At 40.8% G+C, this 25,324-nt stretch overlaps 1 protein-coding gene across 2 annotated transcripts in view; it reads left to right on the top strand.

Moving 5' to 3' along the window:
* The window catches only part of PCSK5 (proprotein convertase subtilisin/kexin type 5), a 464,397-nt gene that overhangs the window by 345,366 nt on the left and 93,707 nt on the right, over positions 1–25,324 (top strand). For both annotated transcript variants that reach the window (XM_031654136.1, XM_021927555.2), the window contains exons 22-24: positions 3,816–3,952; positions 9,349–9,555; positions 10,977–11,045. In XM_031654136.1, the coding sequence (XP_031509996.1) occupies positions 3,816–3,952; positions 9,349–9,555; positions 10,977–11,045 (413 nt within the window). The remainder of the gene's footprint in view (positions 1–3,815; positions 3,953–9,348; positions 9,556–10,976; positions 11,046–25,324) is intronic.

The raw sequence follows: 25,324 nt of genomic DNA, 5'->3' as shown, positions 1-25,324 counted from the left end.
ACCAAGAAATTACACTAAGTGCCATTGTAATGACTTTAATTAGGCCAAGTCAACAATCAGCAAAGAGGACAAGCTAACCCTGACATGCCATCTCTTTCATTACAGTTCATGTCACACACACATCCTGGGGCCTTCTGGAATACTCAGCGCCAAGGTTAAGATCATCTCTGCCCAGCTGTTGAGCACTTGGTTCCACTGCATTCTCCCTTTCTTTCAGGCCTGTTCAGTCTGGAATGGTTCACTTCCTATGAAAAGGTCAAGAGCTGGCATGAGCTGGGGAGAGAAGCTCTTCCCCTGCAGAGATGAGCTTGCCTGGGCATCTCAGGAATCCATGAATTGGATGCCTGGTGGTCCCAGAGATGCCTTGAGTTGGCTTTAAGGAAAATTTTCATCAGCCCCATTTTCTACTTTTATAGAGCAAAATATCTATTCTCTTCTACTACGGAAAATTTGTTGGTGTCTGTTGAAAACTGTGGCCATTTGTAATGGGATAGTTCTTCAAGTTTCTTAGCAATATTTTGGGGGCAGTTTGGAGAATGTGGGGTGGGTTGTGGTGACATAATTCAGTGCCTTCACTTAAGCATAACTGTCTTCCCTATCTTTCTATCTTTAGAAATAATCATCCCCTTACAAAAACTAGAGATGTAGCCTATGCTTTTGTTAGGGTGGACATGGAGGGAATGGTTTCAAGCATGATTATGTGATTGATATGTTCCTAAAATCAAGTCAAAAAGACAGCCCCTTCCCTATGTAAACATGGAAGGGTTCTATTTCTGCTTCTTCTCCTATTTCTGAGTGGTTTTTAGTGGTTCCCATTAATCAGAGATCACTTCTCCCAAAACAAATTATTTCCCCCCAAGCCAATCTGTCATCTCATCTTATGAAACATGGGTTCCCAAACTCCAGGCCATGAACTGGTATTGGTTCATGGACTATTAGGAGCTGGGCTGCACAGCAGCAGGTGAGCAGCAGGTGAGCAAGTGAAGCCTTGTCTGTATTCATAGCCACTCCCCGTTGCTCACATTACCGCCTGAACTCAACCTCCTGTCACATCAGCAGCAGCATTAGATTCTCACAGGAGTGTGAACCATATTGTGCACTGCACATGTGAGGAATCTAGGTTGCACACTCATTATGAGAATCTAATGCCTGATGATCTGTCACTGCCTCCCATCATTCCCTAGATGAGACCATCTAGTTGCAGGAAAACAAGCTCAGGGCTCCCACTGATTCTACATTATGGTGAGTTGCATAATTATTTCATTACATATCACAATGTAATAATAATAGAAATGAAGTGCACAATAAATATAATGCACTTGAATCATCCCAAAACCATCCTCTACATCCCCATTTGTAGAAAAATTGCCTTCCATGAAACTGGTCTGTACTAGATTGTTCTCATGCTGCTATGAAGATATACCTGAGACTGGGTAATTTATAAAGAAAAGAGGTTTAATTGGCTCATAGTTCCGCATGGCTGGGAAGGTCTCAGAAATCTTACAATCATGACAGAAGGCGAAGGGGAAGAAAGGCTCCTTCACAGGGTGGCAGGAAGGAGAAGTGCTGAGCAAAGGGGAAAAATTCCCTTATAAAACCATGAGATCTCGTGAGAACTCACTCACTATCACGAGAACAGCATGAAGATAACCACTCCCATGATTCAGTTACATCCCACTGGGTCCTTCCCATGACTTAGGATTATGAGAACTACAATTCAAGATGAGATTTTGGGTGGGGACACAGCCAAACCAAATCACAGTCCCTACTGCCAAAAAGGCTGGGGACCACTGCTATAAGAGATAAAATGATGATGTACTTCATATCCCTTTCTCAATTGATTTTAGCAAGAAAATAAACCCTCAGAATAAACTTGCCCCATTCTCCTTTTCAGCAGAACATCAAATAGCTTTCTTGCTTAAAATCCTCAGAAAGCTCTTCCACAGTTTTTCTTATAGAAAGATTATAGTTTTCTTTGTTTGTTCATATTAAATTAGCCACATCCAGACTATTCCTTGAAAAGTCTTCTGGCTCAGTAACTGGTGCCAGGGTGGGGCTGGGATATTCCCCTTTGGCATTAGCGCCATCCGCTAAAAATCTGGGCTGGGAGCACAGGCATCTCATTCTACGCCATGGTGCAGGGGATCTGTTTTGACATGGACAGCCAGATGCATGTGAGTGTCTGTTTAGGACTGGGACTCACGCTTTGCAGAGGGCCAGAAGGATTGTTCATTCAGTGGTGCTGGGGATGGTTAACAGAACATGAGGGCCTGGGAATCCAAGACATAGGTGGACTTCTGTCTCAGGTTGTTGGCTTGAATCCCATTCTGCCTCCAAACAGATGCAAATGACACAGACTTTCAGTGTGTGGGAATGAATGAGATAGAAGACTGCAGGTGACATACTATTCAGGATGCCTTGCCCCACCCAACTTTCCTCTAAACCTGGGATTGAAATGGCCCACTCCTCAGTTCAGGGTTGGTTCTAGCTCTGGAAACAGTGAACTTTAAACAAGCCAGTGCCAATACAGGAACAAGTTGCTTGAGGCCTACAGCTGACCTTTCATGTGGTGTGCAGCTTAAGTGGAGAGGAGTAGTAGAGAGAAAAAGACAACTTTCCCTGTCTTCGCAGGCCCACTCAGATGTCCCAGGCCTGGATGGCAGCATTATGCTCACGGGAGCACGTGTATGCTGTGTACTCAGTGAACCTCACAATTGACACAATAACTGTTATTCTAAGGGAGTGTAAGAGATGCCAATTTGATGTCACCTGTATTACACAGGAATCATTTAGTGAATTCCACAGTAATCCAGACTGTCGCCGAGCAGCGGATCTCGAAGACTGCTCACCAGACCAGCAGCACTGGCACCATCTGGAATGTCAGAAATGCAAATTCTCAGCTGCCTCCCTTTAAGACCCACTAAATTAGGAACTCTGGGTGTACAGCCCCCAGCTCATTTCATCTATTCATATTACCTATCTGACTCTTGCATTTGATAAACATTTTGTATTTTTCTGAACAGAACACTTGGATACAGTTTACTTAATCACATTTGCTCTTATGATTAGTTCGCAAAGAATAATGAAGCAAAATTATAAAAATATTAACAATGACATTAGGATATATATTGTATATGTGTAAAACCAAAGTTTTAGAAGCCCATATACTAACTCATCAGTAATGCCCTTTGTAGGTGTTCACAGAAAGTGTTCATGGTCAGAAAATAGAGACTCCAGTACTCCATATCTCAGGAAATGCTTGCAAAACAAGACATTCAAAATCAGAGTTCATTGATTACTTGCAATATACACAGGCCGGGCTTCTAAGTAGCACCCGAGCTACAAAGCAGTGTTTTGTTCTACACGTCAAGAGCCCTTGGAGCTGACATTTCCCTTGCAAAGCATAAGCATGCTGATAGATAAAGGAAGAACATTTTCTCCAAGGCCTCTCTCAGAGGCCCACTGAGTGTATGGAAAGTTTAGAAACCTCCATCTGACTGTTGGCTGGGTTTGGTTGGGGCCTATAATATGGGTTTAATCCCTGTGGGCACCAGTTAGCTTGTTTGGAACCAGATTCGGGATTGTTTTCCCAGCCAGTTTCTGGCATGCTGGCTGTTAGGTCCAAATCTTGGGCCAAGGATGGGTACATGACTAATATTTTACATGTTCTAAGATGATCACTCCCAGTTATCCCCCTTGTTTCTGGAACAATGAAGTCAAATCTGTACAGCAAACATGAAAACCACATGTTCTGATACTTAGGGCCACTCTGGAAAGCCACTCTGGTGAATTCTAAAAGTCTGCTTTTCCTCTAGGATTCTTGATGATGGCCGCTGTGTTTCCAACTGTTCCTCACGGAAATTTGAATTTGAGAACCAATGCCATCCATGCCACCACACCTGCCAGAGATGCCAAGGAAGCGGCCCTACCCACTGTACCTCCTGTGAAGCAGGTGAGAGGACAGCTGCTCCTCCGTCTTCCTGACCCCAAACCTGTTCCTCTCCTGATGGCCGTCATTTGGTTTGACCCAAAAGCCTTGTGTCTGGGGTTGAGGGTTAAGATCAGACAGCTGTTCACTGGAGCGCCTGGACAACCTTGAACTTTCTGCTTGTTGTCAGGACACAAAAAGCTTGTTCACCTTATTTGGGTGTAGACTCGGTGCCCTTGAAAAGATGAGAAAGCAGCTAAGAGATGCCTTTCCAGAGAAGGACAGACAAGCATGAGGTCAGACATGAGATAAGACAGTGAAGCTAAGATTTGTGGAAGTACAAGTGAAAAGCTAGGGAATTAAGACAGACACGTTCTGTCTTTAAGGAAAGTATTGTATTAGGGGCTGTGTGTGAGTCTTCTTGGAGCTGAGGTATGCCACTTAGAAGTTGCCAGAGCTCAGCAGAGCAAGGTCATCATTTCAAATGATTACAAATGTGACCTTTGAGTCCCAGATTTACCTGCACTAAAAGTTTCCTGCTGCCATTGGATTCTATTTCATGCTCTCAAGGGTTCTCTGCGTTCTGACTCTTGACTCCTTTCCAGCCTCAACTCATATGCCTGTCCCCTACTGACCTCATGTGGGCCAGATTCGTATTTTTTTTATATATATACTACTTTTTAAATTTGAGCCAAATTTAAAAACTGGGACATTGCAGATAAAAACTTGAGGGTTTAATGTCTATTGAAAATTCAAAAGATCCACCACCAGACCTGCATTTCCCAAATCATTACCTGGAGTCCAAAAGAGGCTGCTCTCCATCTCTCCCCAGTCCCCACCATTCCCAGTTGTCTCACTGATCCTGAGGCTGTCAGTTACCAGCATCATCATCCTTAGATCATTTTTCTGGTGGAAAAGAATTATTGATCTTTAGTCTTTCTTGCAGTAAACCAAGAAAAATGAAGAACACATTAGGAGTACCAAGCATTTGCAGGAGATCAGGAGATAACACATTTCTGTGTATAAATTAAAATTATTGCTTTGTGTTTCATGTGTCAAAATAAGACAAACATCTGTCATATTTTACCTCTAGACTGCCTTATTCTGTTTCCTTCCTCATCTACAAGATGATGATAATGCTTACTTCTTTAAGAGTTTTTATGAAAATTAAATGACATGAAATGAGATAAAACAGTAAAGCATTTAGAACAAGGCTAGCCACATGGTGAGCACTTAGAATATTAACTATTATTATTTTTATTATCATTACTGTTATTGTTTGTAGCTGCTTACTCTTTTGGGCATTTGAGTTTCTCTTTCTCTTAAGACTTTATTTGAGATGTTTCCGCTTGTTGTCTGGCTGATGTCTTCCTATTCCATGTTAGTTTCAACATCGTTTCCTCAGTGAGGGCTGCCCTAACCTCCTTGCCTGGATTAGGCCTTCACAGGAGCAACCTGGGAACGCTGCACTTCCCCCTTCACGAGCCTCAACACATTTGATGTCTATTTGGTCCATACGTTTGTATGCCCCATAAGAGCATGGCATGGTTTCTCCCTTGTTTCTGCTGTATTTTGAGCACCAGCACAGTGTCTGGTATATGGAAGGTTCACAATAAGTAACTGAATGAACGAATGAATGAATGGTTCAATGGAAGGAATGTTAAGACCAGCAGTCAGAAAATGTGGGTTCAAGTCCCGGCTTTGTTACTGACGAGAAGGTACTAAACCAGTCACTTTACCTCTTTATGCCTCTTCTTACTTGTAACAAAAAAAAAAAAAAAAGAAGAAGAAGAAGAGAAAGGACAAGATGGCATCCAAAATCACTTTCACATCTCCATATATAGCACAAAATTAGAAAGAAGTTTAGATACCAAACAAATGTCTAGTCTTCTAAGCATCCGACAGTTACTTGGACCAACCTACCTAGAAATGAGCTGACATTTCTTCTGGTTTTGTTTTTTTTTTTCTGTTTGAAATTGTGCTTAATCCATCATCTTAAACATTTATTGCATCCCTTCTATTTACAAGTTACTGTGTATGGAATGCCAGAGAAAATGAGATAAATGATAGCAGATACTCACCTTCAAGGAGTTACAGTCTACCAAGGAGGTTTGTCCTCATATATTACAAAACAAGAAAATAGTAGATGAAGACCAAATGCATGGTAGAAATCCTACGCCAGATCAGAGAAGCAGCATCACTTCCAGCTGTAATGAACAGAGAAGGCTTCCTCGAGATAGGGTGTTGTTTAGCAAGCCCTGAGGTAGTTCTGCCTACTTAAGAGTGTGATGTCCTTAAGAAGCATTAGTGAAGCAAATGTAGCAGAGACCTTGATGGGACAGTGCTGAAGAAAAAGGATGATTTAATTGAAGAAGTTCCATATCCATAAATGGAAGCTTTAATAAAAGGCTAAAAATCATCCAGCCAGGGGGTCCCATCAATCTTCATAAGCCCCTCCCACCAATTTGTAGAGATTGTATCCCTTATTTAATTGTGACTTCACTAAGGTTTAGGTATGATGCCTTTTGGAAGTGTACATCTCCAGCTATATTGCTGAGGATTCACTCCAATTCTCTTCCAGATTTATTCACTACCAAAGTGGACCCAAAGCTGAGTTCCATCAATCACACAACAGCTACAGTAAGCAAAATGTGGTAGTCAACTTCATCAAGTTTATTTTCAGAATCCCTGCACCTTTCTTTTATCCTTTCCAGCAGTCCTTTTCACCTCATGCCTTCAACCCTCACCCTTCCTTTTCTCCTACGGACATCCAATATCTTCATGCTGGTCCACCTTCTCACCTAACAGAATCAGCTGTCAAGAAATGCTCTGGTAAAAGTGAATCACTCTCCAGAATAAACAAAAGCCAATCCAAACTCTTGTCCCCTATTATCCCATTTGAACTCTTGTCCCAGGAAAATTTTTGGTGCCTAACAAAAGTATCAGCCCTTCTACCACTGGAAATAGCTTCGTCTACATACTATTGTAATAATTTGAAGTTGAAGACCCTGGGCGAGTAGCCAAAAATTTATACATGGTATTTAAATTATCATCCATAACTAATTGAGCAGGGCTACTCAAAATCTGACCAAATCTTGACATAGTCCTGGACCAAACCTGTGGGAAAAGCTGGTCATGACCAAGGCATCTAAGTGACCTCCCTTTGCAGGTCTATGTATTTTAAACACTGAGACCCCCTCAAATCTCTGTTCTTTAAACCCAAATTATAACACCTGAAGAGGCCCCTCAATAAAGCCATGTCCAAACAATAAAAACGGGATTGAAGAACACTTCCTTCTAAATCTGGGCCCATTGTTGCTAATTTTCAAGATTGATGATCCAGTTGGATATAGGGGAAAAATTGAATATTGCCAAATATGAATTAACTCCATTCAGTCATTCCACAAATACATATTTAGAGCCTTAGAGTCCCCCTAAGCATCTGGGTCCTGAGTTGATGTCATGTGAAGGCGTAGGGGATGCAAAAGAGGTAGATTTCCTCACTGTTTTCCCTCAAATCTTCCTACCTACCCCAGAGAAATTGGGGAACTCTGAAAAAAAGATTTTTTTCCGAATGAGTCATGGTGGATGGAAATGGCATTGGTTATGGTTTCATAAAGTGACTGAGAACATAACTTGGAAGGATGACCTTCTTGTGGTCTCTAGAGATTCCAGGTTCCACCAGATCAGAGTTTTGTGCTCCACAATGTTGATCGATAGCTATAGAATCACCAAATGCACAGTAGTCCTTCCAAACCCTCTTCTTTCCTTAGAGGATAATCTCTTCTATGTCTAATTTAGAAACAGCAGAATATTTTCTTCCACCACCTCTGTGGAAGCCGTTTTTATTTTCTTGGTCCTATGGGAACCGGTAGCCTTCAGGTATAAAATCATAATCAGCAAAAAAGGTAGCTTGAGAGCCCATAATCCAAAAGCATGTTTTAAAAATTGCATTTCAGGCCAGGCATGGTGGCTCACAACCAGAACTTTGGGAGGCCAAGCCAGGCAGATCACTTGAGTGAAAGAGTTCAAGACCTGCCTGGGCAACATGATGAAACCCTATCTCTACAAAACATACAAAAAAAAAAAAAACAAACAAACAAACAGTTGGGCATGCTGGCATGCACCTGTAGTTCTAGCTACTTGAAAGACTGAGGTGGGAGGATCACTTGGGCCCAGGAGGAGGAGGTTGCAGTAAGCTGAGATCATGCCACTGCACTCCAGCCTGGGCAACAGAGTGAGACCCTGTCTCAAAAAAAAAAAAAAAAAAACGTATTTCAACTATGGCTTTGCATAAATAAGAAATATTATGATAAATGATGTGAAAGTGCCATGCTCACAGGTAAAAAATAGTCAAATGTTGGCAATTTCATGTGAGTCAATTTAACATTAGACTGACTTTCAGTTTCCACACTTGCAACATGGGTTTAGTGTTATCTTTATCCACAAATTCAGCAGCCTTGCATCTTGAAGGTCAATGATTTTGGATATCCATGTGGTAGATCACATGATGAATGAACCCTAGACCCTGGTTATTCTGAGTAACACAGATCGGCTGCTCTTCAGAGGCAGGGACATATGGGAAATCTGATTCAGAGAAGATGGATACCCCGAGCACACTCAGCACAAAAACTCCAAGAGGGTGGGAGTAGGAGACCTCTAGATGCATCAGTATTCACCTTATTGTTGTTTTTGTACTTGTAACTGATTAGAATCCTTTGTAATTAATTGTGATGCTTTGTAACTGGTTAGGCTTCTCCATTCCCACCAGGAACAAATACCCATGGTCTGTTATGCTGTGGGCACTGCCAGTTCTTTCCTTATAGAATCCAATGTTGACAGAAGTCAGGAACATTCAGGAATGCATGTAAAAGAGTCAAAGAAGTGTGCTTGGTCTAGTGCTTCAATAAGCCCGTCATTATGGGCATTGGCAGCTCTGCGGAAATTCAGACCTTAGATGGTTAATGCAAGCATGTGATCGATACCAATTCAAAATCATTTTAAAAGATTGCACTTTCATAAAACGTGTCGATCATTAAGCATGTGTTTATTCTCATGGGATCTCTATAGCCCCCCCAAGTCTGAGAGATTTCACAGATACCAAAGGAGCCCTTGGGAAAGTTAAACACATTTTGAATTGTAGTTATTCACAGAGTATGGTTTTGCAATGATATCCCAGATAGTAGTCGCTATTCACTGAAATATATAAAATATTGGAAAATAATTCCCTGCAAGGAAAACTTTTCAACTACAAGGATATAGTTATTGCACTTTTCATTAAATCCATCTTTATACCCCTCAGCCCCTAGGAACGAAAGCACTCAGTTACATCTTTTTTAAATATAATATCTTACATTATAATAGCTTCATGGCTAACTCGGTACATTATCCCTCTTCTCGTTGCCCCTGTAACTGATCAGACAACTATGGCCGAGAGTACTTCCTATACCAGGGAGAGTGTCGAGAGAGCTGCCCAGAGGGCCACTATGCCACTGAAGGGAATACCTGCCTGCCCTGCCCAGACAACTGTGAGCTTTGCCACAACATGCACATCTGCACAAGATGCACAAGGGGCTACTTCATAGCGCCCACCAACCACACGTGCCAGAAGTTGGAGTGTGGACAAGGTAAGCCTACTCCTAGGCCCTTGCCCAGCACCAGAACATGGGAGGAGGGTCTGCGCCCTGGATGTCCTGGAGACTTGAATTGCCTTCCTGGCTTGCGTGTCGGCACTTGGGATGATTTTGGGTGACTCCATACCCAAGTGGGGAGAGAGGTTACTTTCTCTCTCTCTATTCACACACCCTTTCTCTGGGTTTCCCCAGACATAATCCAAGATCGTAGGAATGCACCTAAGTGTATAGAAAATTGGCCAGGTGCAGTGGCTCGTGCTTTAATCCCAGCACTTTGGGAGGCCAAGGCAGGTGGATCACTTGAGGCCAGGAGTTCGAGACCAGCCTGGGGAACAAGGTGAAACTCTGTCTCTACTAAACATACAAAAATTAGCCGGGCGTGGTGTTGCATGCCTATAATCCCAGCTTCACAGGAGGTTGAGGCAGGAGAATGGCTTCAACCCAGAAGGCAGAGCTTGCAGTGATCCGAGATCGTGCCACTGCACTCCAACCTGGGAGACAGAGCAAGACTCCATCTCAAAAACAAAGAAAAAAGAAAAGAAAATGATCTTGGCAGGTGGGGGGATTGTGGACAGGATATAGGGGAGAGAAAATAAGATTAGAATCCAAAAGTCTGGGTCAATAGTTTTCTCCTTCCCAATTACTAGACACGAGACCCTGGGCAAAACTCACCTAACTTGCCCATGCCTTGTTGTCTTCATCTGTCAAAGGAAGAGCAGAGCATCAAGACAGAGTGGCTTTGAGAAGCCAGTGAGGATCAGCCTAAAACTACTTGAAAATATTAAAATGGTCTGTGAATCGTATGTGTTATTGTTAGTGCCCAATTTCTTATCTTTTATGGGAAGAAGGAAATTAAAAAACAACACTTATAGTTTCGGTTCTCTTCTATGTAAGAATGCCACGGACTGTTATTGCTCTGCTCTGTGTGAGAATTATGCCTGGTCTGGTGCTGAAGAGAGCTCCAAGACATTTTTAGAATAATTAAGACACTCAATTCTGTCTCTCCTTAATGTTTCTGAGTGTAGTAAAAGGTTTTAAACTTTTTAAAAAGTGTTTAGTAGGACAGATAAAAAGAGGAAGGGAACCTGTTCATTTACATACCCAATTCCATTTTCCCAGAAGTAAAACTGGTTTCTTTAATAAATAAAATCACCAAGCTTGACTTCAAAACTAGCTGCATGGCATATGGTCCAACCTGGTTCTCTTTGTACCCAATCAAGCTGATTTAATCTATTCAATGAATAGAAGGAGATTAAAAAGTAGAAACCACATATATCCTCAAGGATGGTTTTGGGCTTCATAATTGCTCTATGATTTACTTTAAAAGAAGCTACACAAGAACATATTTTTAGAGCAATTCACGTGTCTCCACTCAATGGAAATGAGTTGTGTTTTTCACTTCTCTTTCTGTGTAGGTGAAGTCCAAGACCCAGACTATGAAGAATGTGTCCCTTGCGAAGAAGGATGTCTGGGATGCAGCTTGGGTATGTCCTCTTCCTTTGTCACCTAAAGAGTTGAAATAGCTGAGTCCTTTTCCACACATCTCCATCTTGTCATTGCCCCAGCAGGCATTCTTGTCATTGCTGTCAGCATCAGTGTCACCATCAATGTCTTAAGTAGGCTCTCTTCAATACAAACGGGATCACTGTGAGGAAATACTTGCTTTTGAAGCAATGAATGGGTTTCTTGTCTTTATGAAACTCAAGTTTAGAAAAGGAGACCATGGCACCTTTTCCTCTGGTTGTCAATAAATTGGTGGGGCTTACTGACCAGCAACCGCATTTCAGGTGCCTGAGACTCAGCCTCTCCTTAGCTTCTCAAGGTGACACATTTGGAAGATTAACAGTGAATAAACTCAAGCAAAGAAATGCCTAATTCCTCTAACTCACTTGGTATGTAAAACACAAAAGTTTGTGGGTAGAGGAATGGGGGTTTTCCTTTATAAAAATGACTCTGTTGGGCCAGGCATGGTGGCTCATGCCTATAATCCCAGCACTTTGGGAGGCCAAGGTGGGTGGATCACCTGAGGTCAGGAGTTCGAGACCAGCCCGTCCAACATGGTGAAACCCCATCTCTACTAAAAATACAAAAATTAGCTGGGTGTGGTGGCAGGTGCCTGTAATCCCAGCTATTCGGGGGGCTGAGTCAGTAGAATCGCTTGAACCTGGGTGGCGAAGGTTGCAGTGAGCTGAGATCATGCCATTGCACTCCAGCCTGGGCAACAGCACCAGACTCCATCTCCAAACAGTAAAAATAAAAATACAAATGACTCTGTTGCTTGGAGCCTAAGACAACCCTTAGAGAATAAAGCATCGTGGTGACAGCGGAGTTGAATTCCTCATCATACAATGCAAAGCACTTGTCTCTCTCATGTATAACTCTTAAATTCAAGTCAGTGGCTCCTTCTTTCTCCCCTTCTCACATGCCTGCAGGAGGCGATGGAGACAGTTCATAACACATGGCACCACTGCATTGGCTATAAGATGAAAAATAGGGAGGTTACCGAATTCCAGGATTGTTTCTTAATGTACGTTTAGGTAACATATAGAAAATAATTAGCATGCGTGATCTTTGAAAGGAAACTCATCTGAAAAGTTCATGGAATAATTTCTCTTCATGGAGCCCTAGGATTGGTTGACTAATGCTTCTAAAACTTCAGTGTGGCACAAATCACCTGGGGAGTTTGTTGAAATGTAGATTCTGATTCACTGGTCTAAAGTGGGCCTGAGAATTTGTGTTTCTGACAAGCCGCCCAGTGAGGCCAATGCTGTTCTATAGAACACTCATGAAGTTTCTAGGGGTAAGATTGTGCCAGAATAAAGTAGACTTTTTGTTTGCCTTACCCAATGGATTTTCTTAATTTTTTCTCACTAATATATAATAGTTTTACATATTTATGGGATACATGTGATACTTTGAGATTTGCATAGGATGTGTGATGATCAAGTCAGGATAACTGGTATATCCATCACCTCACACATTTATCCTTTCTTTGTGCTGTGAATATTCTAAATCTTCTCTTTGTGCTAATTTGAAATTAATACTTAAATATTATACATGAATTATATAATTTATATTGTAGCTATCACCACCACTCTTTGCCTTAAATGGAAAAGATACATTTTCTATAATATCTGTAACTAGAAAATGCAGTTTCTGGAAGCTTAAATATCATTCTCCCATTATCTTCCACTATAATATGATGCTTATATTACTGGATAATAAAATGTCATAAAAAGTTAACAAACACTTAAGAAGAAGGTAAAATTTAGAGTCAGATATTTAAGGGTAAAATGCTAATTACCTGGGAAGCAAAAAATAAACCTAGGCATAAATAAGAGTACTGAAGTAAAAAACTATAAGCAAATTGTAGTGTCTGTCTCATGTGAAGTGATAGAAGGTGAGTTTGCCCAGAGCAATGATGAATATTTTGACTATCTTGATTTCACTGTTTGCCCATTTCAGATGTATTTTCCCATTAAATTTCACACCCCAGCTAATTTCTGTGGTCTTTGCCATTGTGTGTTGTGTGCCCATATTAGCATCTTTGTGCATCTTGGAGAGGGGTTGTGTATAATCTAAAACCTGAGGTTTCATCTCTCTTGGCTCTACTCAGTGATGACAGTGGGGCAAGTCTACCCAGCAAGATACATGTAGAGAAAAGAAGATGTTCCTTCCATAGCTTCAAGACACCTTGAGAGGAATGTATGAATGTGTGTGAACTCCTTCAGGATCAGTGAGGATCTTAGCATGGAGGTGGGAACAGTGACAAGAAAACCACGGTCACTAGGGGTCTGTATTGGCCTCATCCTCCATTTAGTTGACCCAGCTAAACATGACACCATGGGGAAGCCACTGGAAATGGACTCCGCGGCAGATACTGACCCTCTGGGGGCTCAAAATCCGAAAGACTCAACTTGCAAAAAGAGATACATTAGAAAGTTTGATTTACTTTACAAAGTGCTATTAAGCTCTTCAGTCCATTCATTACTTAAGAAACTTTGTCTACCGTGTGCTGAGTGCTCGCCTTGGTGGTGAGAATTTCGCAGGTGATATGGCTGTGATCCTGCTATAAGGGATAGCAGGATCTGTCCTAAGTGACACACCTGGAATGAAATCTCTTAGAAGACAAGCTGCCAGAGTAGAGACAGGTATAAAGTGCAGTGACACCACCAGAAAGGGTGGCAAGAGCATTCTAAATACCTCTAAGTTCTCATTTTAAATTCTAAAATGTCCCTTAATTTATAATATCTCTATGTATTTATTGGGCCTTGTTTATTCTTGGATTGACTTGGCTGAACTCAATTGTCACCTTGTTTCTGAACCCTTTTTTGATCTCTCCAATAGAGTAAATTCTCCCTTTTCTAGTTTCCTTTTATTTGTTAGGCCAGTGACACTATGTTTTAGAGGTGACTAGTGTAATATTTGCTATGTATACACCTTTCTGCCTGGACACTAAACTACCTGAGAACAAGCTCTTTGACTTATATACTCTGAACTAGCAGAGTGCACAGGACATAATAAATGCGCAATTAATGCACGAATGTTTGTTGAATTGAATTTGAGAATTGCCCAAATTCAAAGCAGAGATGAATGACTTAGGATACCCAGGGTCTTAGATTTGCTGTTTTCCCTAATCAAACTTTGTTTATGAACCAAGAAGAAGAAAAAATAAACCATACAATACAAAAATAAATTATTTTGGCCAGGTGCAATGGCTCACGCCTATAATTCCACACTTTGGAAGGCCAAGGTGGGCAGATCACTTGAGCCCAGGAGTTTGAGACCAGTCTGGGAAACATGGTGAAACCCTGTCTCTACAATAAAATACAAAAAACTAGCCAAATGTGGTGGTATGCACCTGTGGTCCCAGCCACTCAGGAGACTGAGGTGGGAGGATCACCTGAGCCTGGGAAGTCAAGGCTGTAGTGAGCCGTATTCATGCCACTGCACTCCAGCCTGGGCCACAGAGCAAGACCCTTTCTCTAAATAAATAAGTTAATTAAATTAAAAAATGATTTTTCACGAACTATTAGAACTGTAAGGAAGCTTTGATCAGAGCATGGTTTATTAAGTTTTATAATTTTAAAGAGATAAATGCAAACTTGAAAAATCTGAATACTTTTCTATAGATTTCCCCAAGATCCTTCCTGTGAGAAGGGACATCATCCTTTGGAAAGAACTTAATTTTATTCCATTTTAATAATGTAGATTCATCTCGGGGCCAGGTCTAGACCATCTCTAGGGGAGTCAGAGAAGAGTGAAATCTGTCATTGTGAGACATTTTATCTACATTATGTAATAATTAGCTATATAAAATAATTAGTAATAAAAATCCTGGGTTTTTTTGTTTTTTTTTTTTTTGAGTTTTGTATTCCTTTCCAGCTATTTAGTGAACATTAATATCTATCTTTTATACCTAATAAGAAAAAAACCTCAAATTCCATATTAACTGGAATCTCATCTGTTTCCTGGGTGGAGCTAGCTATCTGTCATTCCAAGAAAAGATTACCAAAAAGGGGGCAGAAAACTAAACTCATGACCAAAAATCATTGTTTCATCTGGAGGAAAGTGTTGAATTAGATACTTTGAGATGAAATGATGAGATTCGATTTCTCTTCTTTATCAAGTTGTAAACAAATAGATAACATTTTATATAATACCATTTTGTTCCAAGAATATTTGCTGTCAATTCTTTCTCTTTCTAACCAGTATCTTGAATGGAAATTTTAACTACTAAGATAAATCTGAGAGTTTTAAATTATATTTCTTCAATAACTGAGGACAGAAGTAAATGGAGTAACTTTTACCTAATGTTTTGAGGCACCTTTTTTGTTTGTTTGTTTTAATTTAGGGAATGTAGCAATAGCTGTGACACTTAACTATAACCTGAGATCCAGACATCTTAGATTATATACCATTGACTTGATGATTGATTTTAATCAAATTACATAAGATGTTCTTACTTTTCTACCTCATCAATAAATATAATGGTTAATGTGCCCTTGTTTTAACTTAGAAAGAGATAATGAAAATGTATTAGTGTTTGCCAATTGAAATAGCATAGTCTACACTCTTGGGATAAAACATATCCAAATTTAAAAATTTTAAGGAATTGCAAAAAAAAAAGAGGCTATATAAATTCAGTGCAAATATATGCACCAAAAGGATTTTTTAAAAAAAGAGAACCTCTAGGCACTGAAGTGTTCAAGGAAGGCTTTTAAGAAGATGAGAGTTGAGGTGGACATTAGCGTTTACGTAGAATTTAGACAGATAAGAGAGAACAGCTGCACTATAGGGGGTCTTTATATTTGGACAATAGCAGGAAAAAAAGGCTTCTGCTATGGATTTTGAGACACCGGGTATACTAATTTTGCAGAAAGAATGAGGAAATATAAGGAAATAGGCAAAGAAAAGTTTGGAGAAGTGGTTGAAAACAAAATCTTGAATTACAGACTAATGAGGTTAAAAGTATTCTGTGACTAAAAGGGAATCATTGAAGGTTCTTTTAAAAACAGAAGTGGGAGAGTGTGTGTCTTGAAATGGGTATTAAGAGGTTAAGTTGGTTATTGTGTTAACTGTGTTCAGGGTAATTAAAGGGAGAGAGGCTTTAGTAGATAAACCAGCTAGAAGACTATTTCAGAAATCCAGATATAAAATAAAGCAGCCAAATCTAAGGTGATAGCCAGGAAATTATGAGGACAGAAGGAGAAATGTTTTTTAAAATCACATGAAACAAATGGCCTTCAAGCATAAGAAAAGATGCTTGTTCATTATATGGGAAATGCAAATTAAAACTATGAGAGGCCCGGTGCGGTGGCTCACGCCTATAATCCCAGCACTTTGTGCTTCGGGAGGCCGAGGCGGGCAGATCACTTGAATTCAGGAGTTTGAGACCATCCTGGCCAATATGGTGAAACCTCCATCTCTACTAAAAATACAAAAATTAACTGAACATGATGGCCCACACCTGTAGTCCCAACTACGTGGGAGGCTGAGGCAGGAGAATCCCTCGAACCCCGGAGATGGAAGTTGCGGTGAGCCAAGATTGCGCCACTGCACTCCACGCTGGGCGACAGAGCGAGACTCCGTCTCAAAAAAAAACTACCGTGAGATACCATTTTTCATTTATCAGATTGGCAAAAATTCAAAAGCTTACAAGTTCTATCAGCAAAGTTGTAGGAAAGCAAATACCACTGTTATTGCCTCCTGGTAGGAAGACAAAATGGTACAATGGCTGTTGAAGGAAATTCGACAATATGACACAACTCCATATGCATTTACCTTTTGACCCCACAACACCCCTTCTAGGAATTTACCCTGGGGACATACATCCACAGATTCAAAACAGCATATTCACCATGCTATTTATTGTGGTATTACTTCTGGTAGTAAACTATCAGAAACAACCTAAATGCCTGTCCATGGAAGATTGGTTGAATGAATGGGATACATATACACAATGGAGCACTCTGCAGCTACCAAAACAGCAAAGACGATCTGAAGAACTTAATGGTAATTTCATGACACGCTGTTACATGGAAGGCAAGGCACAAAAAGTGCACATAGTATGCTACCTTTGTGGTAAGAAAATGGTGATATAAAATGCATGAGTGTATTTACATTTTCATTTACTTTTGCAAAGAGAAAAAAGATAACTAAGAAACTAATAAAAGTGGTTATCTATAGAGAAAGGTAAAGGAGATGAGCAGGACTTCTCCAGCTATATCTTTTTATTTTTTAATCTTTTCCTTTTTTTTTTTTTAAGACAGAGTCTCGCCCTGTCACCCAGGCTGGAGTGCAATGGCGTGATCTCAGCTCACTGCAAGCTCTGCCTCCTGGGTTCAAGTGATTCTCCTGCCTCAGCCACCAGAATAGCTGGGATTGCAGGCGCCTGCCACCATGCCCAACTAATTTTTTGTATTTTTAGTAGAGACGGGCTTTCACCATGTTGGCCAGACTGGTCTCGAACTCCTGACCTTGTGATCCGCCCGCCTTGGCCTCCCAAATTGCTGGGATTACAGGTGTGAGCCACCGCGTCCAACCTTAATCTTTTTTTTGTTTAAATTTTTTTTAAGAGATGGGGGTTGCACTATATTGACCAGGCTGGTCTTGAACTCCTGGCCTCAAGCAATTCTCCCATCTCGGCCTCACAAAGTGCTAGGATTACATGCGTGATCTACTGCACGCAGCCTTTAGCTGTATCTTTTTAGTTTTGATTTGAACCAGATAAATATTTTACATATTCATAACAAATGACAGAATGAGTAGTGTGAATGGACTCCCGTTAGCCAAATGTAGGACAATTAGAGCATTTTTAAAAAATGGATGATAAAGAATTCCAACTCAATATTTTAAATCCATGCATCAATAGTGAGAAAAAGGAAAAGAGAGGGGAGTAGAATAAAAGGGAAAGCTCTTCTTTACAGAAAAATTTCAGCTGTCATGTATTTCAGGAAAGAATTAGGAAATCATTATTTTGCATCCCCTAGTATATGGACCCAAGGGAGAATCATCAAATTGTAAGTAGATTTAAACACACTGGGTGGAAAATTGCTATGGAACAAGATCATCACACAGACTCAAAGTACTGCCACAATTAATAGTTAACTACAATGAAGAGATTTGCTGGTTACCAACTTAAATAATCAGTATTATCAGTTCCATAAACCTGACATCATATGTCTCCTGATGTGATACTTGAGTAATAATATCACCTCATATTCTTTTTGTTTTGTTGTTTTGTTTTGAGACAGGGTCCCCTGTCATCCAGGTTTGAGTGCAGTGGCTTGATCATGGCTCCTGAGCTCAAGTGATCCTCCCAGCTCAGACTCCCAAGTTCCTGGGACTACAGGCATGCACTAATAGCCTGGACTAATTTATTTTTTATAGAGATAGGGTCTAGCTATGTTGCCCAAGCTAGTCTCAAGCAATCCTCCCACCTTGGCCTCACAAAGTACTGGGATTACAGGTACGAGCCACCATACCCAGCCCTCACCTCGTATTCTTGACAAAAGTGTCTAGATCACTAGTGGACGCAATTATGCCTCCATGAAACATTTGTCAATGCCTCAGACAGTTTTGATTGTCGTGACTGGAAGGTTGTTACTTGCGTCTGCTGGATAGAGGTTGAGGATGCTACTAAATATCCTACGATGCATAGGACTGCTCCCCGACAACAAAGAATTACCTAGTCCAAAATGTCAATAATGTTGAGGTCAAGAAAAACCTTATTTAGCCTCAAGATAATCACAAGATAAATCAAGAATGTGAGGTATCTATAAGACAATTGACCTGTGCTTGGAAAGAAAATTCAATATTTTGGGGGGAAAATGAAAATTAGGGAATTAAAAAAGAATAATGAGAAAAAACAATCAAGAAGATGCATAAGTATTTTTATTCTTATTTTGAGACAGTGCTCTATGTCTGAAGTGCTCTGTCAGCAGAGAGGACTTAGAAGCAACAATACCCCAGCAGCAGTAAACACAGGTGCCTTGATCGTGGTTTCTAATACCTTTCTCCAATAAAATATAACAAGGCTCCTTAGAGAATTGGCTGATTTGGGGACTGGGACAGGAAATATACAGGATGAGCCTGCAGCATCTTGTAATGACAGAATGTAGGACAGAAAGGGGTATAGCTCCGAGGTAAAGCATTTGACTTCAGAAAGTAAGGAGGTGCTCAAAGGAAAAAAATCCATAATGATGGACATATGTCAAAGGGACACATGAGCCAAATGAAGTTCTCAATGGCCTAAGCTGGAAAAATTTTGGCAATAATAAAGATAGAATTGTATTAGATTATAACCCAAAGAATAAAATAAGTATCCATGAGTTCATACAAATATAAATAAATGGTGGATAAGTAAATATGTGAAAAAGAAACCATTCCTATACAAAAATTATATTCTTGTACTCACCCCCAAAATACAAATGATGCAAATGTCTCCTCTACCTATAATCCAGCACTTTGGAAGAGGCTGAGTGACAAATCCTACAAGTCAAAGGCCAGACCATCATGCCTGTTAGCTCTATCATAAACTTCTAAAATGCTATAGTAGGCTGTGTGGCCAGCACCTGTCTCCTCTACTCAAAAAGCTAAACAAAATCAAATATGGACTCAGATCTGGTCTCTAATCAATCAGATCTTCCACCTCCTCCTCAGGACATCAGTCTGGAGATCCATCCTTCAGCACTTCGCTTCGGCACTGGACAACTTCTTTGCTTTTGCGCTGCGCGCTGCGCGCGCGCGCTTCGGCAGGCGCTGGCGGCGCTTTGGCGTGAACTGAATATCTCCTCTCAGTCAACTATCAAACCAATCGGGATAGGGGCAAGAGAAGGACCTCACAGTGCAGAAAGCTGACAAACACTATATCCCTTTACCATGTGATGGATGGGAAACATCAGGATAAATCATATCAGTTCCCCGGGCCTCAGCTACTCTGCATTACAATGCTGTGAGAAACACTTTACCTCTATAGTCTTCCTGCCAAAAAACCATGACCCCAGTCTGGTCGTGAAGAAAATATCAGACAAATCCCAGTGGAGGAACATTTTGTAAAATACCTGGTTAATACTTAAAACTGTCCGGTTCATTGAACAAGTCAAGTCTGCGAAGCTGTCACAGCCGGAAGGAGCCTAAGGAGATATGATGAATAAATGTAATGTGGCATCTCGGGTGGGATTCTGAAACAGAGAAAAGACACTAGGTAAAAACTAAAGATAGCTGAATAAACTACAGACTTTATGTTGGTAATAACCACATTATAATAAAAACAAAGGGCATGGTAGAGCTATTTAGGGTTTTAGAAATGTCCTCTATCTTGATTGTTGGAGTGATTACATGACTGTAAGCATTTGTCAAAGTTTATAGAACTGTACACATAAAAAGGGCAAATATTACACGATGAAAATTTGTATTTCAATCAATCTGACTTGAAAAGTAGTCCAGGCACAATAGCTCAGACCTGTAATCCCAGCACTTTGGGAGGCCAAGACAGGAGGATGGCTTCAGGCCAGGAGTTCAAGACCAGCCTGGGCAACATAGACACCATTTGTACGCAAAATTTAAAAATTGTCAGGGTGTGGTGTGCACGGCTCTAATTTTAGGTGCTTGGGATGCTGAGGTGGGAGAAACACTTAAGCCCAGGAGTTCAAAGCTGCAGTGAGCTGTATTCACGCCACTGTACTCTAGCCTGGGTGACTGAGCTAGACCCCCATCTCTAAAGAAAGAAAGGAAAAAAAAAAAAAAAGAAAGAAAAAAGTGCTTCAACATTAGAATGATTCCATTAGTATTCTCTTTTCTGATTCTGTATAATATAGTAACCAAATTGCTAGCATTTATTGAATATTACTAATGTGCCAGGTGCTATACTAAGTTTTTTTAAGTATATTACCTGACTTAACTCTGTGGAATAGATAGAATAATTATTGTTCTCATTTTTCAGCTGAAGACATTAAGGTCAGAACATTTGCGAAATGTGGATAATTTCACTAGGCTAGTAACTAGTAGAATCAGGACTTGACCCTGAATAGCTCAAGACCAAAACTCATGTATTTTATTACATTCTAATCATACCAGCTAATGTTCTTCCCTTCTGATTCTAAAGCAGAATATTATGCTTTTTGCAATAATAAAAAGATAAAAGAGGCTGGGCGCGGTGGCTCACGCCTGTAATCCCAGCACTTTGGGAGGCCGAGGCAGGTGAATCACGAGATCAGGAGATCGAGACCATCCTGGCTAACACGGTGAAACCCCGTCTCTACTAAAAATACAAAAAATTAGCTGGGCATGGTGGCGGGCGCCTGTAGTCCCAGCTACTCTGGAGGCTGAGGCAGGAGAATGGCATGAACCCGGGAGGCGGAGATTGCAGTGAGCTGAGATCACGCCACTGCACTCCAGCCTGGGCAACAGAGCGAGACTCCGTCTCAAGAAAAACAAAAAAATAAAATAAAATAAAGCTTTCTTTTCTACCCCTTTCTTCAGTCCTTCCTACTAAAGCCATCATACTTAGCTTTTGGCTACAGCTTTATGCCCAATGACATAACTGACGCCACTAGTCAAACAGTGACACTGTTCTTCATAGTCATGCAAATTAATCTGGGTTCACCACTCACCCAAAGCTCTCAGCTTTCAGGGCCTACATCTGGAAGGTTCTGAGATGGGATTGAGCACACAGAGGAGAGCTCTACAGCAGCAAGACTGAGTCAGTGAGCATATTTTCAGTTAGCCCCGGCATCCTCCCCACCACTTTACCTTCCTTCAGTTTCGTTTACCTCTACAAAGGACTTTCTGGCTCGGGGAAAGTGGGTTCTATTATGAGTGTGTGATTGGTAGAAGACACCCTAACCCTTTTCATCTTAACCCACATTAAATACAAGCTTCAAATCTAGGACTTAGAGAACCAACCTCATTTACTCTTACTACTCCATCTTTCCTTAAAAAGTGATACCCTAGTTCATAGAAAAAGTATTGGCGATATGGAAGACATGAAGTTCACTCTTTAATTTGCTAATGCAGCAGATATGCAAGGTTTTCAAATTAAATACTGTGGACATAGATTGCTATTTATTTCACTTTTACTCAGCTCTCTCACTGGAACCTTTCCAAATACTTTCAGAGGCACAAGAATGGTGTCAAACCATTTTGGTACCTTCCAAACCAAATATATTGCAGAATAAAATATATACTAGCACTGTGTCTCCTTTAAATTGGAAGGAAGTTGCTGATTGTAAAACTGCTACTCAGCATTCATAAAGCGTCGTCTTTTCAGGGACCTAGTGCATCATCCACTGTGTAGCCAACCTTAGTGCATGACCCAGGGAGTTACCGGTCATCATCTCCATGGGGAAGGGACATTCAGGATGCCTCTCCTTTTTTTTTTTTTTTTTTTAAGACCAAACACAGAGCCAGCTTCAGAGGAAGGATTCGAAAATAAACACAATGTCAATAGTTTTCTGAAGATAAGAGAAACAAGCTCCATTAGACAGTTCTGTCTCTAAAATATTATAAACTGACTGTTTCTATTTTTTATTCACTGGAGCCTCCCTGCCCCCTCATTGTCTAAATGATACCTCATTTCAAAGGTGGGCACTAAGAAGACGTAAAACCTTTAAAAAAGAGAACACAAAGTTGGAGGAACTTGCAGACATTGTGCAGTTTCATTGTCTCTTACTCATCCTGGCTTTCTTCATTGATTCATTTGGCGCATATTTATTGCATGCTTTTGTGCTTTCTGCTTTCCTATCATAACTTGTTCCGTTTATTCCACATATAATAGGACTGTATAGCCTAATATTGATCAAGCATCACCAGGATACATACTTAATGTATGTGATGTGTTTTCACATCTGCAACCCAACAATTTTAACATATGGGGAAATGGAGGGTTAGAGAAATGGTGAAATGTGACCAATTTTGTGCATACGGGAGATGACAGAGTAGTTCAGACACAGTTTGTTTGGAGCAACCTTGTGCATAATTTTGCTCCCTCTGTCTTCACAAAGGAAGTAGTTGGCTTAGAAGCTCTTAGTTATAAATAAACCCTAGGATACACAAGGTTGTATTTCCCAAATCTTGGTGACTTCAAACAACACAGGTTTATTTCTCTCTCATGCTGCATCTTCATCATGAGTGAGCTGAGAACTCTGCTCTGCGGGATCCTTAATCCAAGACCAGGTTGACAGTGCAGCCACTATCTTGCCATGGCAAAGGCAAAGCAGACACTGGCTCTTAGAGGTTTCTCCAGGATGTGGCACTTGTACCTCCTGCTTACACATTTTTAACTAAAGCAAGTTACATGATTGTGCCTGGGATGAGAGAGTGGGGAGGTGCAGTCTTGCCATGTGCCTGCAGAAAAGAGAGAAAATAATGATTGTGAGTGATGGTGACAGTCTCACAGGGGAATGAGTATTGGTCATGGGACTGTTGCTGGCATATCCTGAGCTTTCACATTGTGTGTTTGCACATGAAATAGTCCCAAACATGAGCCCAATATGCTTCAATAAATGATTTATCTTCTGCTCCTCTGACCTTGTCCATTGTCTTATCTTGGAAATGTCTAACATTTTTCTTCTCTCAAAGCAACTCTTTTGAAGAAATCACTAATTTAAAAAAAAAAAAAAAAAAGATGGAATTTCCCCAAGTATTCTGTTATCTCACATCTCTCATCTCTGGCAACTGATGAGTCAAGAAGAGGACCAGTGGTCAATGCCTTAAGGTCAATAGGTAGGCTGTCAGCTGAAAGGACCTTGACCCTTCTTTACTGTCATCTTTCAAATGCCTACTGTGAGAATAGCAAGTCCTGCTATCTCTTGCCTTTGTTTGCTGCCTAAAAAAATGTATTGACCCATATAAGACACGTCTTGGGAATCTGAACAGCATCTTTCAGTTTTTGAGTTAGATTCAAGAAATATTTCCTGAGCATCCACATCAGGCTAGGCATGGGGACATGAAGATGAATAAAACTTGTTCTTTGCTCCTAAGCAGCTTATATGCAAACGTGATAGGCCAGAGGTTCTCAGCTCTGGGTGCACATTAGAATCCTGGGGAGCTGTAAAATGCAGGTACTGACACCTACTCCCAATGTTTCTGATTTAATTAGTCTGGAGTGAGGTGTGGGCGTCAGGATTTTTTAAAAACACCCTGGCCAGGCATGGTGGCTCATGCCTGTAATTCCAACACCTTGGGAGGCTGAGGTGGGTGGATCACTTGAGGCCAGGAGTTTGAGACCAGCCTGGGCAATATGGTGAAACCCCATCTCTACTAAAAATACAAGAATGAATCGGGCGTGGTGGTACAGACCTGTAGTCCCAGCTTCTAGGGAGGCTGAGGTGGGATGATTGCCTGAGCCTGGGAAATTGAGGTTTCAGTGAGCTGTGATCATGCTACTGCACTCCAGCCTGGGAAACAGAATAAGACTCTCTCTCCCAAAAATAAAAACAATAATAAAAAAAAACTCCCTGACTAATTCTAATGTGCAATCAGAGTTGAAAGCCACTGATTAAGATAGATACAGAAACAAATAACTTCAACATCTGTTTAAGTTACTGTGTTGAGAATGGAAGCTGAAACAGAGGCAGATACATTATATTAGAATTTATTGTTCAGCTAGGTGGACATTTTATAAACATGACCTCTAATCTTCAATATAATTCTCTCTGCTCAAAATCCTTACAATAGGCTGGGCTCAGTGGCTTACACCTGTAATCCCAGCACTTTGGGCGGTCAGGGTGGCAGGTGAGGGGAATCACTGAAGTCAGGAGTTCAAAACCAACCTGGCCAACACAGCAAGGCCCCATTTCTACAAATAAATTTTTTTAAGTTAGCCTGGTGTGGTGACATGCACCCATAGTCCCAGCTGTTTAGAAGACTGAGGCAGGAGGATTGGTTGATCCAGGTTGAGGCTGCAATGAACTACGATGGCACCATGGCACTCCAGCCTGGGCAATGGAGTGAGATCCTGTCTCAAAAAGAAGAAAAAAATTCCTTATCCTCATTTTATAGATGAGAAAATCAATGCCCAGGGAGCTTATGTCATTTGCCCAAAGTTACACAGCTAGCAAGTGTTAGAGCCAAATTCAAACTTAGGACTGTCTGGCTCCAAACCCACAGACCATCCAAATATTTGCTCTTTTTCCAAAGTAGACTGCACTTATACACTATTTTCCTAAAGAACATAAATGAAAGTTGTGCAAAGGTCAGTCTGCTGCTTTTGTTTCATTCTTGATTACATTCTCCGTTCCTTAGTTGTGTCTCCTGACAT

The sequence above is a fragment of the Papio anubis genome, chromosome 13 (assembly GCF_008728515.1).
Source record: "Papio anubis isolate 15944 chromosome 13, Panubis1.0, whole genome shotgun sequence".
NCBI lineage: Eukaryota > Metazoa > Chordata > Mammalia > Primates > Cercopithecidae > Papio > Papio anubis.
Note: the sequence above shows the minus strand (reverse complement) of the source record. Positions and strands in the feature narration are given on the sequence as shown.